The 16,914-nt window shown below is 39.4% G+C and overlaps 1 protein-coding gene across 3 annotated transcripts in view; it reads right to left on the minus strand.

Annotated features, from left to right (window-relative positions):
• SPTLC1 (serine palmitoyltransferase long chain base subunit 1) overlaps nt 1-14,795 on the minus strand; it is a 35,738-nt gene extending 20,943 nt beyond the window's left edge. For all 3 annotated transcript variants that reach the window (XR_010886861.1, XM_067315599.1, XM_067315600.1), the window contains exons 1-4: nt 14,671-14,795; nt 11,723-11,830; nt 4,023-4,117; nt 285-378 (exon numbers count right to left, since the gene is read on the minus strand). Coding sequence is in view for 2 of the 3 variants with exons in the window: in XM_067315599.1 (XP_067171700.1) it covers nt 285-378; nt 4,023-4,117; nt 11,723-11,830; nt 14,671-14,736 (363 nt within the window). In the remaining variant the exon portion in view is untranslated. The remainder of the gene's footprint in view (nt 1-284; nt 379-4,022; nt 4,118-11,722; nt 11,831-14,670) is intronic.
• Nucleotides 14,796-16,914: the final 2,119 nt, after the last annotated feature.

Below are 16,914 nucleotides of genomic sequence, written 5' to 3' on the forward strand. Positions count from 1 at the left end.
TAGACTAGGGTTTAAGCATCATTCATTGTGTTCTAATGAAAACCCACAGTATATACTAATGTAATGTGATAATCAACAACTCCAAATGAGTGTATCAGATAAAATTTTAGGAAAAAAAGTAATGTAAATAGCACAAAATTACAAAATTATAATCTTCCTTGATATTTAGAAGTAGCAAGAAGTTCCTTGACAAAGTCTGTGCTTTCTGAATTCATTCCTAATTTTGAGTTAACATACAAACTAAAAGAAGAATCATAAAATACACAGTAACAGGAAGCACTCACCTTAACCTTTTCATTATCCAGAAGTCCAAGGAAATTAAATGATGCAAAATTTATACATTCCTTGTCATTAACGGTGATTTTATGAGTGGGAGGACTAAAAAAGATTAGAGATCTATTGTTACAAGTGAAGAGTTACTGCTTTCATAAACAGTCAAACAGTAGCTGAGCTTTGTTTTTCAACAGCAGAAGGCAAAAAGCATTTTCAAGATTCCCTTTTCCCACTTTTTCCCCTTTAACTGCCAATTGATATAAAAGTTCAGTGTCAAGGCATAAATATACTGCCAATCTCAGCAAAAGCCATATTCCTGTAGCTTAATAAAGAATCCTTAAAATTCTTCCTGAGATATTTAGTTTTGCCATTCTTGTTGAAAACTTATTTCATACAAAGTTGACTCTTGAAGAGATGAATAAAACTTCTCCTTGAAAAGTGATGTCTATCTGAAAGAAGGAATACTGTGAATAAAAAGAAGGAAATTTGCTTGCTACTTCAATGATAAAAATGAATTTTAAAACAATGTTTTTATCATAAAGCAAACATGCAATAAAAATCTTGTACTGAATAGCGATTCTAAAATAGATATACTAGCTGTGAGTAGTATTCTCAAATCTCAAATTTCCAGTTCTGTTTAATCCGTAAGTTTGAGTAACTCAAGTAATCAGAAAATACAAGAAGTGTGGAAACATGCAATATGAACAAAAGAACAATGAGAGCACAATATATACAAAGGAAAGAATGGAAAGTATTTTTGCCCTACAAAAATTAGGGTTTAGAGAAACATTTAAAATTTAAAGAAAAGAGAAAAACAGTTATTACCTCTTTAAATATAAATATCATATCTATATTCTGTATTCCAACACCAACCTTGTTTCAGCAATTATACAATTCAATATTACAAACTCAAAAGCCTCAATTAATCATTCAAAGCATTGAGAAGTCTCAAAGCTATGCCTGAATGCAAAACCTTACATCTGCCCATTGCCATATATGTTGTCGAATATTGAGATCCTACACTATTTCTCAAAAACAATAGTACCAAGTTTTTCCCATGTGGAAATTGGCATCATGCAGTTTTCATAAACAATCAAAACTAAACAGTGCTGCTCAAATGTCAAATGTCTGCACACAGCTGCTCAGAATCTACTTGCTGACAATACTTTAATGGGTACATTTGGTGAATGTGTGCCAAGTAAACACAAAGTTTAAGTAAAAGTTACTTGCAACAATTTAAGAAAAACACTGAAGAGCCTGAACTTCACTGAAAAAACATGAAAAAGAAATTTAAACCTGTTCACTTTGAAGATTAAGTATATGTTGCTTCGACCAAGCAACTGTAAAGCTTGCAAAACAGCTTTGGGAAGTTTTTATCTAATATACTGCATGTGTCACGCATCTCCATCATTGACATTCTGTCACATTAAACTGACACAGCTGAAAGAAGCAGTCCTGCATTACTACCGTGCACCTTCTGCACAGCAGTAACATTATACCAACGTGCAGCAAACTGACTTGGAAAGCTAATTGTCTTTAAGGATCAGTTCCTCAATCTGGCTCATCAATGAGCTGTACCAAAGGTTGATGCACTATTCAAGTAAAACAGCTATTTAGGTTCACAGATGTTTGCTAGAGCAGGTCTATACGTATGCATCTGGGCATTAACACAAGGATCAGTATATTCCCAGCATACTATTAATCCAATAAATCTAAAGTAATTTGCCTCCCCAGCACTACCTCCCAGTCCTAGAATATCAACTAATGTTCACTAACAACTTTCCCTGGACAAAGCTGCAGCCCTCATCAAACACGGCCATATTTTGCTATCAGATTTTCACCCAATCTTTTAAAGGAACATTCATGGTTAAGCAGAAACCACTCATGGAAAAATTTAGTCCAGTAAATAATTATACCCAAAATACGTATGTTAACAATACCATAAATCCTTCTTTGCAACCTCAAAAACAACATGAACAATAAGTCTTTGCAAGAGGAAAAAAATTAATTTCTTTATAGTTTTCCTCATCTTGTTTCCCCTAGTATAACACATTTCCTAAAGTATTATTGTATCATCACAGCTTTGCTTATCATTCAGCAACATAAATCACCGGAATCTTGTTTAAGAAAAAAAATAAATAAATTGTTGACCAAAAAAAGTATGTTAACAGATATAACATGAGGCACAAACTGTTTTACACATTGAGGGAGGAAGAAGTCTGCCCCTGCCCCAGATTGTTAGTCAAAATAATTTTTAAGATTTTACCAAAATATTTAATACTTCCTAGAGTAGTTATGAGCCTATACAAACCCAATCCACACATTACATCAAATATGCAGTATTAAACCACCACAAACAAATATAATTAAGACAAACCTACGCCACCATTCATGGAAGACATTAACACATGATAATCAGGAAAAGAGGACTACCTTATTAGCATCAATATGGTTCCTCCTAAAATGCTAATTAAAAAGGGGACAGAAATGCTCTTGAGTTGCAATTAGAATAAAGAAACTTTCATTTCTGTATTAACTCTGAAATGTGGCCTAAGTTTATAGGCCAAGTTTCAAGCTCATGGCTGTTCTGCATCTTACAGGAAGGCAGTTAGCTGGCAGATTAAACCTTACCAGACAGATGCCAAGTTGTCCCCATAGCTGCTATTAAGCTTAACAGCCACATTCTAATTGCAATATGTTCCCTGCACTGGAAGGTTCTAAATAATTTAAGCATTTTCTGAATTAAGCTAAGAGGATTCTTTGTTCTGATCTTTAAAAAAAAAAACAAAAACAAACAAAAAAAAACAAGCAAACTCTCCTTTTACTCTAAGGTACTGCTTGTTTCAAAATCCTGAATAACAATGGAGAGGAAAAAAAACAACCCCTCTTCATATAACAGAAGTCAATTAAAACAGGCATCCTTTTTTCAAAGCAGGCATTTCTTCACTGTGGTGGCTGAGCCTTCAAAATGGAGCTACTTTGAGAGCAAATGATTGTGCTCTGTCACTACATTATTTTAAAATATTAGTGTCACTGGCAGGATATTATGAATGTTTACATTTTATAAGTTACCAACATAAATAAACAAAGTTGAAGCTTGTTAAAGAAATTTCAAAGCAATTTCTGAAATACTGTGACTCTTGGCTAAATCATCACAGATGTTTTTATAAGCCTCGAAACACATAAGAAAGTAACGCTGACCCATAATTTCCTCACAAAATCTGTAATTTCCTCACAAAACAACTTTGCCATCAAGCATCTCCATTTTTGATTGCCCAAATCTACTACCTTTAAAAGGAACTACATTTCATGATGTACCAAATGGATAGCCACAAAATCAGTTTCATCTGAAACGTTTTGTGATGATACAGTCCCCTTAACTCCACTCCCGCAAAATTCAGTAACCACTTTTGGACCTCTAAGCCTACCCTAATATTCAAACAAAACAAGACAAATTAAAACCAAACAATACAGACCCAAAATAAATGCAAAGATAAAGCCCCCACACCAATATTTTAAAAAGTGTTGAATTAAAGCATTTAAATTAAGAAACATTATCTTAAGGTTGTCTTGATAAGGTTGCACAGAGGAGACCTCTTCCGGGGCAAATCCAGTCCTGTTATCTATAAAGGCAATTCATTCATGAAAGCTTGTAGGGGTATGGAAATCCTTACTTAGCAACATGCTTAAAAATATGGTCATCAAGTGTTTGTGCCGAAATAAAAACAATTTACTTCAGCGAGATTTACCCTGAAACAATGTTATAGTTGAGAGCTGGGTGATCTTTTGATACAGGAGGAACAAGCGGCTCTGGCTGCCACTCTTCAATCAATTCTTCTTTTTCCTGAAGAAGAGAAAAACATTGCTCAAAAAAGATTTCCATTAGAAAAAACACATTCTAATAAATAACTGATAATAGATAAACGAGAAGTGATGCACACCAGTATATGACACCTGAGACACTTAAGATTGGTATTATATCAGCATGTTTAACTGAGCAGTTCTGCCTTCTTCAAAGAGAATGAGATGTAAACAAAGACAGCCCAACTGTCTGTGCATTAAAGATCTTATGGTATGATAATCAAAAGAAGAGATATTAATTTGGTGTCCCTGCCAAATTTTAATCAGTACTATTTCATTCAGTCTACTAACTACGAAAATCCTCCTCTACAGTATATGCAAGTAATTGAAGACAAATTGAATAATAATTGAATACAAATTGCCTCATTTCATATTCTAAAATGTTCAACAGTGCAATTTAAACAACTGTGGTACTAAAATGCTAAGCAAAATAACACATATACGGGCAGGACATGGTGGAGAATCTGGACTGCAAAATATTCAAAAACAGCAGCACAACTACTAATCCACATATCCCTGCCTAACCACGGAGGGACAGCAAAAGCATATTCATTTTCAAAGTGCTTTACAAATATATAGAAAAACTCAGTTAAATAATTTGCTGAAGGACATCCAGAGGACCAGCATCCCCTGTACATGAGACTAGTCCCACATAAATTTACTATATTAAGAAATGAGACACAAGACAAAAGACATCAGCAATTACTAAGGCAAATCATCTTAACTCTTTCTTTATGCCATGAAAGAACTTTTCCATATTTACCAGTATAACAAGACACATCTGATAACATAGTTGTTAATATGCTAACTTTGAATTTTATGGCTACGATGATGTTATATTTCTCTATTACTTCTCAAAGCAGTAGAATCTTTAAGGCTGCTTATTGCAATACCTAAATATTAATACTATCATTGATCTTTAAAAATATCTCAGCAATAACTTTTTCCATTTTGATTTTTTTTAATATACCTTTCAAAGACTTCAAAGTTAAAAAAAAAAAATTAAGATGTTAGAAATCAAAAGGAAACTATAGGCAATAATACATGTTCAACTCTCCTGCATTTTCACCACTTTCCTTTTATTAGGCTAATGAATAACTTCATTTTTAGGTATTTCTGGAATATTAATTAATATCCCAAGAGCTCTGTAAAGGTCTATTTTAAAACTCAAATGGAAATTTCAATAGTCCTGTATTTCAAAAAAGATATTTTTATGGGAGTATAGTCACTTGTATTTCTAATATTTTGCAGATGTACTTTAAATACATTTTTATTTTACTTTTTCATGTTGGATTTCTTACTAGGATTTTACCCATGGGGCATATATTTGAATGGAAATAAGTGCCATTAATATGTGCAACAGAATTAAATTTAAATATATTCAGTATTCTGAAGCAGCTACACTTATGTTAGAAGAGGTGCTTAGTTTCTTTATCCACTGTAGACAGACCGCTGAGCCTTGCATGCAGTTGCAGCACATGCATTGGCATGCTGCTCCGTTTCTTCAGGAATCAGTTAAGCACTAAGGCAGAGGCTACACATTTGCTCTATACCAATGCCATTCATATGCATGTCAAATAGCAGATCTGAATACTTCATTTAAAAACAATCCAAATAAATAACAGAGCACCGAAAACTGACCAAAGATAAACTAAGTTGTACATGAATACTATTGACTGCTCTTCACTACCGCATTGTATTATCAATCAAACTTCATCTTCCACATAATCCAACAAATACCCCCATATATTCTCGTGTACAGTTGCCCAGTAGTATCTCACACCTTTCCGCAACAGAGTTCAAAAAGACTTCTGAAAACCAGAAGAAGATGGCATGATGCATGCTCATACAGCCTTCAACCTGCTCCTCTGTAGTTGCCATCCACATGCCTCAAATCCCTGATGTACTGTGTAGCTCCCATCAACAGTTTTGTGTTCATTTTAGAGCACTTTTTTTTTTTTTTTTTGCATTAGGAAATGGCATAAATCAGGTGGGAAATGGTGCAGCCTGTCAGTTACAGAAGGATAAATGGGAAAAATCAAACACCTAAAGAGGAATGATTTAGGAAGTGTGGCATTTGTTCTGCGGAGATGGTTAAGACTTGAGAGTAAAGAAGGTTTAAATCGTTTTTATACAACATAGTTCAAAGGCAGAGCAGGCAATATAACATACCTCTTCTTCAAGAGGGCAGAATTAAAGCTGAGCAAGCAAGTACTTTGCTTTTTTCTTTTTGTCTTAGTTTTGTTGAACTATGTATGGGTAAAAAATATCATTGAAGAGCTTACATACTTAAATGCAGAAATTCAATTAAAACCTTTTTAATATGGAGTTTAGCAGAAAGAAAAAGGGTATTTATAGAAAGACACTATAACTACAGTAAATCAGCATAGTAAAATTGTAATTGAGATGTGTGAACATAAAGGTAATATACAATTCCTAATTAGTACTTCTCTCCCTCCCACTCATACTAAGTTGTGTGAAGCTTTGATTCATTCTTTGAAATGTGTGGAGCACACAGAAACTAACAGCATAGGTGACAAGATGTGGCAATATCCTGACCTTTTTTTTCCCCCCTCAACACAAAATACAATACACAGAAGAAGGGTAAACCTCATTCTCAACAGCAAAGCTTCACTAGTTCTAGCTCACATTCATTCTCATCTGTTCCATCTTTGCATTTTAATGGACACAGAGACATAAAGGACAAACATTTGTACCTTCTTGTCTCATGTCTTCTCCTTCCACATGTATTTCTGCATGTACTGCACAGGCAGTAGTGTACCAAAAGTTTCTATGACAGAAGTTTCTTTATTACAGTGGGAGGACTAGGGATATTGAGGATTGAAATCAGTACCAACCTCAACCTAAAGAGGCCACCCAAATTACAACTGGGCCAGCCAGCTGGCCTCTCCTGCTGACCTTTTAGAGTAAATGCTTATGAGCATCTCTCTCTCTTACCAAAAATTATCAATTTAAGACACAGCAGAAGCAGGTTTTCATAGCGTGACTGGCTTGGAAAACCTTTACTCCAATGTCCTCACATTTAGAACAGCACGCCTGTCTTGTACCTTCCACAGATGCACCAAACTTCAGACCAATCTAAAGAATAAAAATGTTAATTTTCAAGTATACAAAGATTCACTTAGTTCTCCTCAGTTCACTGTATGACAATAACCTTTTGATGAAAAAAAACAACCCCAAACCGCCAATTTCTCTCACTCTGGCTGTAATGTAAGTGAACTCATCTCTCAGCTACTCCTCCTTCCCTTTTATAACTTTTATGCATACATACATACACATACATACATATATATGCTTATGGTTTGCCGTTTTATTGTTTTTTTTTATTTTTATTTTTAAAGACCAGATACATCGGGTAAGAGAAGTACTTAGGTGCAAACATATCCAAGACAAATTATTCAAACAAGTTGCTTTGCTGACCCTGGTTTTCAAACAAGGTAATAATTACCTTTATGAAGACAGCTCTTAGGTAACACAAGTGTTTTGAAACAGTGTAATACATATATCCATATCAATATGCACACATTAATTTCTTTTTATTTGCAGTCATTGCACTCCTCAAAACATAGGTCTTTAATTTGATATTTACAGAATCATAGTATAATATCAGCATACCAGAAATTGGCACAAACAATGAACACACTAGTTAGAAATTTCTGTCTTTCAAGCTGTACTAATATTTAAAAGGATTTTTACCTATGTAAGGAACCTTGTCTCAAAACAACTGAAAACCTTTATAAGAATACTCTACCTCTGTTCTTCTCCACAGAACATCCAATGCCTGAACACTGCATGTGCAAGAGACAGCTCTCATGACCTACAAGATTTCTAGGCTATTTATTAAACATTTTTCTCTGACAGGAACTCACCAATACCTTGACTAATATCACTGTAGTGAAACTGTTCTCATACTACTGCTGTAATAGAAATTCTGAAACCAAAGAAAACAACTATTCCTCCCACACACAGATGCAAGATGTGTTGCTCTTAGGACTTCAGAGATTTTGCAAGAAGCTCAGTATCATTTATTTCAGAGTAAAAGTCGTGTCTGGCGGGCTTCTTCCTTTCATACAAATGCTTGGTGGCTGGAGAGTGTGCATTGCATCATTCTGCAACAAGCCATCTCCTGTAACCCATTCCACTGTTTACTGGCACTTTGCTACTTCTCCAGAGATTCCATTTCAAATGAGAAGTCCACAAGAATCTATATAAGTAGCATCCTGTCTGACCACAGATTTATTAGTACCTCCTGAAATCCTCAGCTATCAAGGACTGACAGTCACAGAGAAGTATTCCATCTTTCTAGTTAATGTTTCAGGAAATTTTGTTATTAAAGGATGTCAGACAATCAGTCTTGAAAGTTGATTCCTGCTTGGAATAGGTTTGGAAGCACTCTTGCTACACATTTGACCAAACTCGGAACCCACCTTTAGGGTGGATTTCTTCACTATTTCAGAAATGTGACTCCTCAGTTCACTAGGTTGCACAATATATCATCTACCTCTGGTTCCCCAGGACAAGCTGGTCCTGACAGATCAAGTTACATGGCTATGCAATAGTGGTATTCTTTGGTAATTTTTATTACGTGGATCCAGCTCTGCTCTGGCAGCATCCCCCACAATAATTCACAGAGAAACTCCAAGTATGGTTACATGGCTGGCTGACACGAAGGTAGTCAGAGCTCCACTGTGAGATCTGGCCCATCTCCAGTGCCTGTACCCAAACAACCTAGTCATTCTTTTTGGCATGGCAGAAATTGGACACCACAGCATGAATCAAACTAAAACAAGTTAGAGGGCAAATCAACGTTCTCCTTGCTGAACAGCTGACACGTTACAACATGCAGCTCAACATGCACATAGAAACCTCTTGTGGGATCCCATATTGTATAAAACAGACCAGTATCAACTATTGGAGGATTTTTAATGAAGATTAAGTGGCTTCTGCAGCCAAAATTAAAAAGCTCTTTTTACAACTCTCACCTTAATTATAGGAAAGGGACTGAATCACTCCATACTTTTGATGTATTATATATTAGTCTCATTATTTCTTTCTCCAATTGCAGCAGACTTACTCACACATTCACTTCACTGCTGTATTTATGCTTACTTTCAATAAACAATGGCAGTAGACAAGACATTTCCTTCCAAATACTGTTCTTCCTATTGAAAATATTACCATCTCACAACTCTGAAGGTAGAAGCAAAGTCAACTAGACCAGCTTAAATCTAGCTTCATCAGTTGTCAGCTAACTTAATCATGCCATCAGACTAAAGAACATTCACTCTATATTCTTTTTGCTGCCACAATACATATAACAAAAAGCTAGAGGTGTTAACATTTTCAACATCTTAAGTCAAACCATTTGCTGTAATGCACCTCTTTGCATACTGCGTATTTTTTTTTCTGTGCCTTGCAACTGTGAGTTAATACATCCAGTATCTATAGAACCAAGACTTGATCACTTTGATTTCTTGCTAGCGTTCGCATTCCTTTCCTCCCCTTGGGCTCAGAAAAGACTGTATAAATCTCATCAGAATAGGATAGCAATAATATGTCTGCATGCCTCTATTCCTCAGAAAGCCTGCTATCACTGTGCTGACAATGGACTTCATTCTTACTGTCCTGCAGAAACAGGATTGGTATTAAGTACGAGCCATTTCCAAATGTTTCCTCCCTCTCTCCCCCACTTCCGAGCCCCTGCTCCCATTAAGCTGCAACAGACAAGCTGCCTTTGGAATCTTCCAATTGCTCACTGCCCACAGCTAAAAAGATGCAGAACAAAATTCCCCCCCCCCCCAACACACACGCCACTGTTCCAGATTTGTCTGAGCACTTTTGTGAACACCTTCAGCAAGACGGTCTGTCAGTGAATGAAGGAAATCACCTGCAACCAGATGATAACATTCAACATTCACACAGAAATAGCTGTGTATAATCCCCAGTGCTGTTGGGAAAAGACAGGTTTCAGCTTTGTTCAGGTCACCAATTATTGAATCCAGTTTGATGCAAGAGTAGCAAAGTGCTTCTTTCCACCATCTATAGCAAAGAGGATGAATCTTTCAACAACAAAAAAAGTGGTTCTCTAAAATACCAGAGATCAAAACCACCTGACAAGAAAACTCTATTTAATGAACTATCCTAGTTTGTGAATGGACTTCTCCCTAGCAGATTTAAAGACAACCAGGGGCTACTTAAAAAGCTGCAGCATGCCTCCTAGATGATCTGAACATTCAGTGCTTTGCCAGGCTGGAGTCCTCCTCGCATTCACTCCTCCTCTGAGTTCTTAATAAACAAGGCAAACATCAAGAATCCAATGATCAGTTCATAAGTCTCTTGACGCACAAAACTTAAACACCCTTTCTAGATTCCTGCTCAGTTCATTTCTTACCTGTTTTTTTATAAAAACGCATTACAGTGCTACGACACTCTAAGCTTGTTTAACAGGTACTCCCTTTCTAAAGGGCACGTTTCCTGCAGATTTGCTCACCTCTTCAGCCCTACATCTACAGACCTTGCATCCTGTTCAACGATCCTGAAACACATTGTAATGTAAAGCCCAAATGCTTAACATGCATCCTTAGTGCAAGTAAGATCAAAGCATGCAAGTGCATGATATAGCTGTAACAACAAGGTATAAGAAGTGCTGCGGCAAAATACCCATGAATCTGTTTCACAAATCCTCCTCTGCATCACAAAGAAATTCCAGTCTTTTATACTATTCACGAAGGATACCGGTCTCTTAAGTTCTGGCAAACGAAGCCTGTTAGTTACTTGGGATTTCGGATCAACACCTCACAGAAACAAGCCAATTGCCACATTGCATTACATTCCTATAGTACATGTGTCACTGAGAAAATTAATGGCTTCTTATTCATCTTGGTATTTTCACGTTAAGACAGTATGTCCAATCATCCTTCACATATACCCCTTGCATCCTCTGACAACAAGCCCAGCTGCAGACCGTGCCTCAGACAAACTAGTCCTGTGAAATCTCCAGAACAAATTCTATTCATTCCTGATAGTGTCCAGCTAGAAGTCATGGAGAAATTTCAGTCTTCATGCACTATTACAGCCTTGTTTGAGACAACTGCATTGCAAAAGGAACACCCCCCCACCCCCAACTAAACTACAAAAATCTCTGGAATTCACTTAACACTTTAAATTCTGAGAGTTATTATTCACAGATATCACATGCATAGACTGATTATTTTCCTACTGTTTACAATCCAATAGCTCAGGGTTTTTAAAATATAGTTTCCATTTTTAAAAGAAAGCCATCCATAAAGTAGAACTGGTGCCAGGTTTTCAAAGCTCAACAGTTCTTCTATGGTCACATCAGTTCTTTTATACTTAAACTCTCCACTACAGTGTTTACTTTAAGAGCAAGATCTCAAATGTTTAAGTAATAAGCAGTTTCTTACTCCAAAGTAAGAAATCCTTTGAAATCTCCACTAAAAAAACCTCTAGCCCAATCTGTGATGCAACAGTGGTTCAACTCACTGATGTTCAAACATATTAACAGCTATAAACTGATTCTCTAAAGAAGAATATTTTTCCAACATACCTTAGGTGTTAGATCAGATCGTTCTTGAAGCTTATAGGTCTTGGAGAAAAGGAGTCTGATTATCCATAGTATTAGAATTCCTTCCAAAATGAGATGGTAAGCTGGGGCCTGGAAATAAAGCATAAAAATAAAACTATTCTATTTTAATAAATCTGATATTTTGCAACAGTTTTGTCACCACTAATTATACTTCTAGAAGAAACAAGGTTGCACTGCACCAGCTGATACATATTTCTGAATCACTAAAAATCATAATTATATGAAAGTGCATTGCTTTGCAACTACTCCATGCAGCTATTAACTTGACTTTGAATGGATTTATTCTATTTGTTAATAAACAACTCCAAAATAATATGATAAGTAGTTTTAATTCAACACATGCAATAAATTGAGTACTGAGAGCTGAGGCACTGCACATAAGCCTTAAAAGTTGCAACAGTAACTGCGAAAGCAGAAAGCTTTCACAAGAGCAAGCTGAAGCTTTCTGAGAGCTTGAAGGTCTGTCTCACTTATGGCCACCAACTTCAAGCATAGATTTTTGCAACTATATAGTCCAATAGCAGATCACAGACAGCAAAAGCTACTATTGTTTACAAGGAGACCTCATCCTGCCCACAGAGCCCATTTTTGCATTCTAATGCTTAGTTTGACAGGTGCTTTGAGCTGGTATAACCCAGCATGGTCACCAAAAGCAGTTTTGCCCCCATGCCACTTACTTTCTTGTGTGGACACAAGAGGATTTACAAATGCATACAGCAAACCAGAACAGGGAATTGATCCAAGTTAAAGCTAGCCACTTTGGACGGCTAGGGGGAAGGCCAGTTTCTTCTGGCAGCAGAACCAATTTAAAGCCTATGAGGAACTATGGCATCAGTACTTGACATCTAGTTTAAATGATTAGTTTAGTTATTCCATTTCAGCAAGGTTCCAGGCTACACTGTGGAAGACAATCATTTTTAAAGGACTGAAAGTGCACACACATTAGTATGCTCCGTGTTCAACTCAGTGGAAAAGTTCCCAAGTATCAACAGCTTCTGGTGGGATCTGACATGCAAACAAAGGAAATGGAATGCATCACACACCCAGAAACAAAAGGAAATTGAATACCAAGTTTAAAAACTAGTAAAGAGTTCTACAGCATATCAGACTACAAACAATAAAATTATCATTTGTAGAGCACTTTTTAGTTCAGCAAAGAAATTAGGAATACATCTGTGGTACAGCCTCCAGGATAACACAAGCAGACCTAGCAGAAAAGCAACAGAAGTCCTTACAAACTACCTTCCTGTGCTTCTCAGTACCTACAATTATCCTGAATTCAGTGCACTACACCATACTACTAGCTTTGGTAGCAAAGCACTTCTGTACTTACATTGCAAACCCTAGCATAAATATCTTTAAAAGTTAGCAATCACTTCCTTTGGAGTACCAGGCTGTATTTTCCCCCCTATTTTACAAAACAAATGGGCTAATACGATACTAAGAAGGCAACCTCAGTGAGAGGAACAAATGTTGTCAGCACCACACTCTTGAAAAACAGTATTTCCTTAAGTGCCAGATCCTGAGGTTGTCTTTTGGGAACTATTAGTCCAGCACTCAACATTTAGCCCTGGCATTACAAATAACATCACACACATGTAAGAATTAGCCAGTTTGAATCCTGAGGAGTCACATTACCTGTTCACATTTAATACAGAGTAAAATTGAACACCAAACTTCTGTGCATAAACTATTCCAGGAATCTCCCAATTATATTCCACAGCTCTGCTGTTTCCTTTCCACCTGCCTAGTTTTGCAGAGGAAGGAAACCAAAGAGAGGACTCATCAGAATCACCCCTGCTGAGCTCCTGATCTGTAGATGCAGAAAACCACAGGCAACAGAGTGAGAAAAATATGTTACCTGACAGCAGTTTAAAGCACCACCTAGGAAAGACACAGAAGTGACAGTTTCTAACTAGAAGCTAGTTAAGCACTTGTTAAATTGCTCACCTTTAGTCACCTAAATCCACGAACTACACTGATACTGCAGACTACAATTTTTTCAGGGGTCTGTTATTTTAAAATACATGGCATATTCAATCTCTGCTGCTTTCAAAAGCCAATCCTGTTTTCCTGATGGTCAATATATTCAGAAGGAAGAAAAGGAAAGGAAGTGGATTGTTGACACAACAGTACTGCCCATCATTAGGGCACGCTTTTTATTTCCTGAAACAAAGTCTAGATACAAATGTGTCATGCCGATCTCCTCCAAGAGAACTCAGGCATAAACACTTAAAGGTTTTTTCTTTTGCGAATTAAGCTTATAAACTACCAACCCTGACCTTGTACTCAAAGAATGCAGTTCATCAAGTTCATCTTATCAGGCTTTAATGCCCAAGTATAAACCTCCTATATAACTTTATAAACGGAAATACAGGAAAATGTATATATTAGTGTATGCATTTATGTGTGTATACACACACACACACACTTCTACAGTAGCAGTTTTACATAACAAGGAAGAGGTCTCTGATTCAAAGCAAGTTCCTGATTTCAGTGAAGGTAAGACACAGTCTGAAGACAGACACACTCTGCATTTCAGGGCGCATTACCCCTGCGAAACACCCCTCTCCCCGCGACCAAGCAAAGCTCGGCGGTTACCAGACCAAGCACGGGCTCTCTTCCCACTCTCTACTTCAGAAATAAGCGATCTCACCGACCACCAAACGAGACAGCTCAGTAGCAAGACGCCTTCACACGCATCACACAAGCTCCGGCAGCCCCGGGACACGCGTGAACCTGTCCGCGGCCGGCTCGGCTCCGCGCTCCGCCGCCGACAGGGCCGGCTCCGCGGCGCCCCCCGCCCCGCACACGCCGGCAGCGGGTCCCCGCCGCCTCGCCCGCCCCGCGCCGGTAGCCGGACGGCTTCCCTCGCCCCCTCCACGGGACCGGGACCCGCCGGGCCGCACCTCGTAGAAGGCCTGCACCATCTCCACCAGCACCCACTGCTGCCCCACGCCCACCGCCGCCGCCATCGCCGCGCCTGCTCGCTTCCGCGTCTGCGGCGCGCCGGAGCGCCGCCGCCGTGCGCCGGCGTGAGGGGCGGGGACGCGGGGACGCGGGGACGCGGGGACGCGGGGACGCGGGGACGCGGGGACGCGGGCCCGGCCCGGCCCGACCTGGGCGAGCGCCCCCTCCCGCCCGGCGGGAGCGTGCCACCGCCTGGGAGGCGCGGAGGGGCGGGAACGAGCGGGGAGCGAGGGGGAGCGGGAGGGAGGTAGCGCCGCGGCCGCGGCCACCATGGCCCCGGGTGGGCGGCGGGGAAGGCGGGTCTCTCCCCGGGGCGGGGCGGCGGCCGCGGCCGCGGCGAGCTGGGCGCGAGGCACGGCCGTCCGCTAACGGTCCGGCCGCCCTCGCGCTGAGGCGAGGCGGGCCGGGCGGCCGCGGCGGGCCGGGCGCGAGGCACAGCGGTGAGCCGTTACAAAGCGCGCGAGATGCCCGCGCGGGGGGCTCCTGCGGCGGGTGGCAGCCCGGGCTGCGCCGTGAGGGGCTCCTCAGCGGCCGCCTGCCGCCGCCGCTGCTGCCCCTCCTGCTTGACCTGAGGGTTGTGGGGTCGCTACGGCTGGCCGCGGCGGGATCGGGGGGCCTGGGCCGCTCCGCAAGACCCTCACGCTCTACCGTGCAGCCCTCGGAGCTTCCCCCGGCTGTAAGTCGCATGGTAGCATCTTGAGGAGCGTGTCAACACAGCTTCAGGAGCCACTGCTGATGAAACACGGGAAGAAATAGGTAGATGGAGATGCCGATTTGGAGCAGCTTTTGACCTCACAAGTATTAAAAGTTACAAGAAGAAAAAAAGCACGAAGGAGGAGGAGGAAGAGAACCATGCTTCCCTCCCCCCCCCCAAAAAAAAAAAAAAGGTTATAGCAACTATGCCAGTCTCATGATCATCAGCAAGAAAGGTTTTTCACTGCTTTGAGAAAGCACTCAATGTCTAAATCTCTGGACAAGTTCAAGCAACAACTCTCTTCCCCACCCCCCCAGCTGCATGTGAAATCTCAGGGGGAACCTGCCATATTACTTAGGTTTTGTAGTGGTGGCTTATAAATGTATGTTTTTTCTGATAGCGCTAGTGTAAATCTGAGTTTGGGAACAAATAATTTTCCGATTGTTTCTCCTCAATGTCATCACAAATTATGGCCTCTCTCTGGAGGCCTTGATCAAGGAGTGAGGCTGGACTAGAAAGATGTGTATTCTTTCAGTCTTCTAATAAATAAAACTAATTATCGACTGAACTTACATAAGAAGATAAGCTTGGATGTATTTGTACATGCTTCTGCATTTTTATTTCAAAAGCACTATTAACCCAGTGTAATCTTGGTTTAACTTTCCCAATACCTGTAAGCTTTCTTCAGCTTCCTTCTGTATCAGATTGAAATTGGTTGAGAGAGAGAATCTGTACTTAGATACTTGAATAACACATTATTATACTTGATGTCTGTGTATATATATAATTGGTGACTTTGTTGCTGCAAAAAAACAGTTGTTGAGATATTTGGTTCATAAATTTAATGGCAAAAGCAAAACCAGAGTACAACAGAAATAACTTTACAAGTAATTTCAAATAAGTAAAGCAATTACAACTTTAAAAACCTTGCCAAAGTGAACAGCCATAAAAGCTGAACAATGCTGGAGGGAGATAACTGCCATAAAGAAAAAGAGAGGGAGATCTTCATGAACTTGCCTGGCTGCACCTGAATATGGGGAAGTGATCTGAGTCCCTGCACGCAGCAACACAGGACTTGAGCGGCTTTCTGAAAGGGCCTGGAGAGAAGGGGCATTGGAGAGAAGTTTGTTTAGCAAGCGAGTTAGTGCTTGATGAAAAGGGAACAAAGGACATTGCTGTTTCAGGAGACATTTGGGAGATACTTCTCTGAAATAAAACAGCAGTAGAGGGCTTCTTACGGTCTTCTGGGAGAGCACTGTGTGAAACTGCACTCTTTGGGGCTTCGCTCACTAGTTGTCAGGATGGTTAAAAAACTCTGGGCAGCAATTAGTGAGAGAAGAGATGCTAGTGAAAACCTTCAGTGCTGTGGCTAACTACCAGCTAGCAGTAAGTTATACCTATTACAAGCAAGCAGTAAGTTACACTTCTACAGTAGCTAATTTTTAAAATCAGTGAAGTTCATTTTGACTGTTGACTAAAGTGTGTAATA

The sequence above is a fragment of the Apteryx mantelli genome, chromosome Z (assembly GCF_036417845.1).
Source record: "Apteryx mantelli isolate bAptMan1 chromosome Z, bAptMan1.hap1, whole genome shotgun sequence".
Lineage (NCBI taxonomy): Eukaryota > Metazoa > Chordata > Aves > Apterygiformes > Apterygidae > Apteryx > Apteryx mantelli.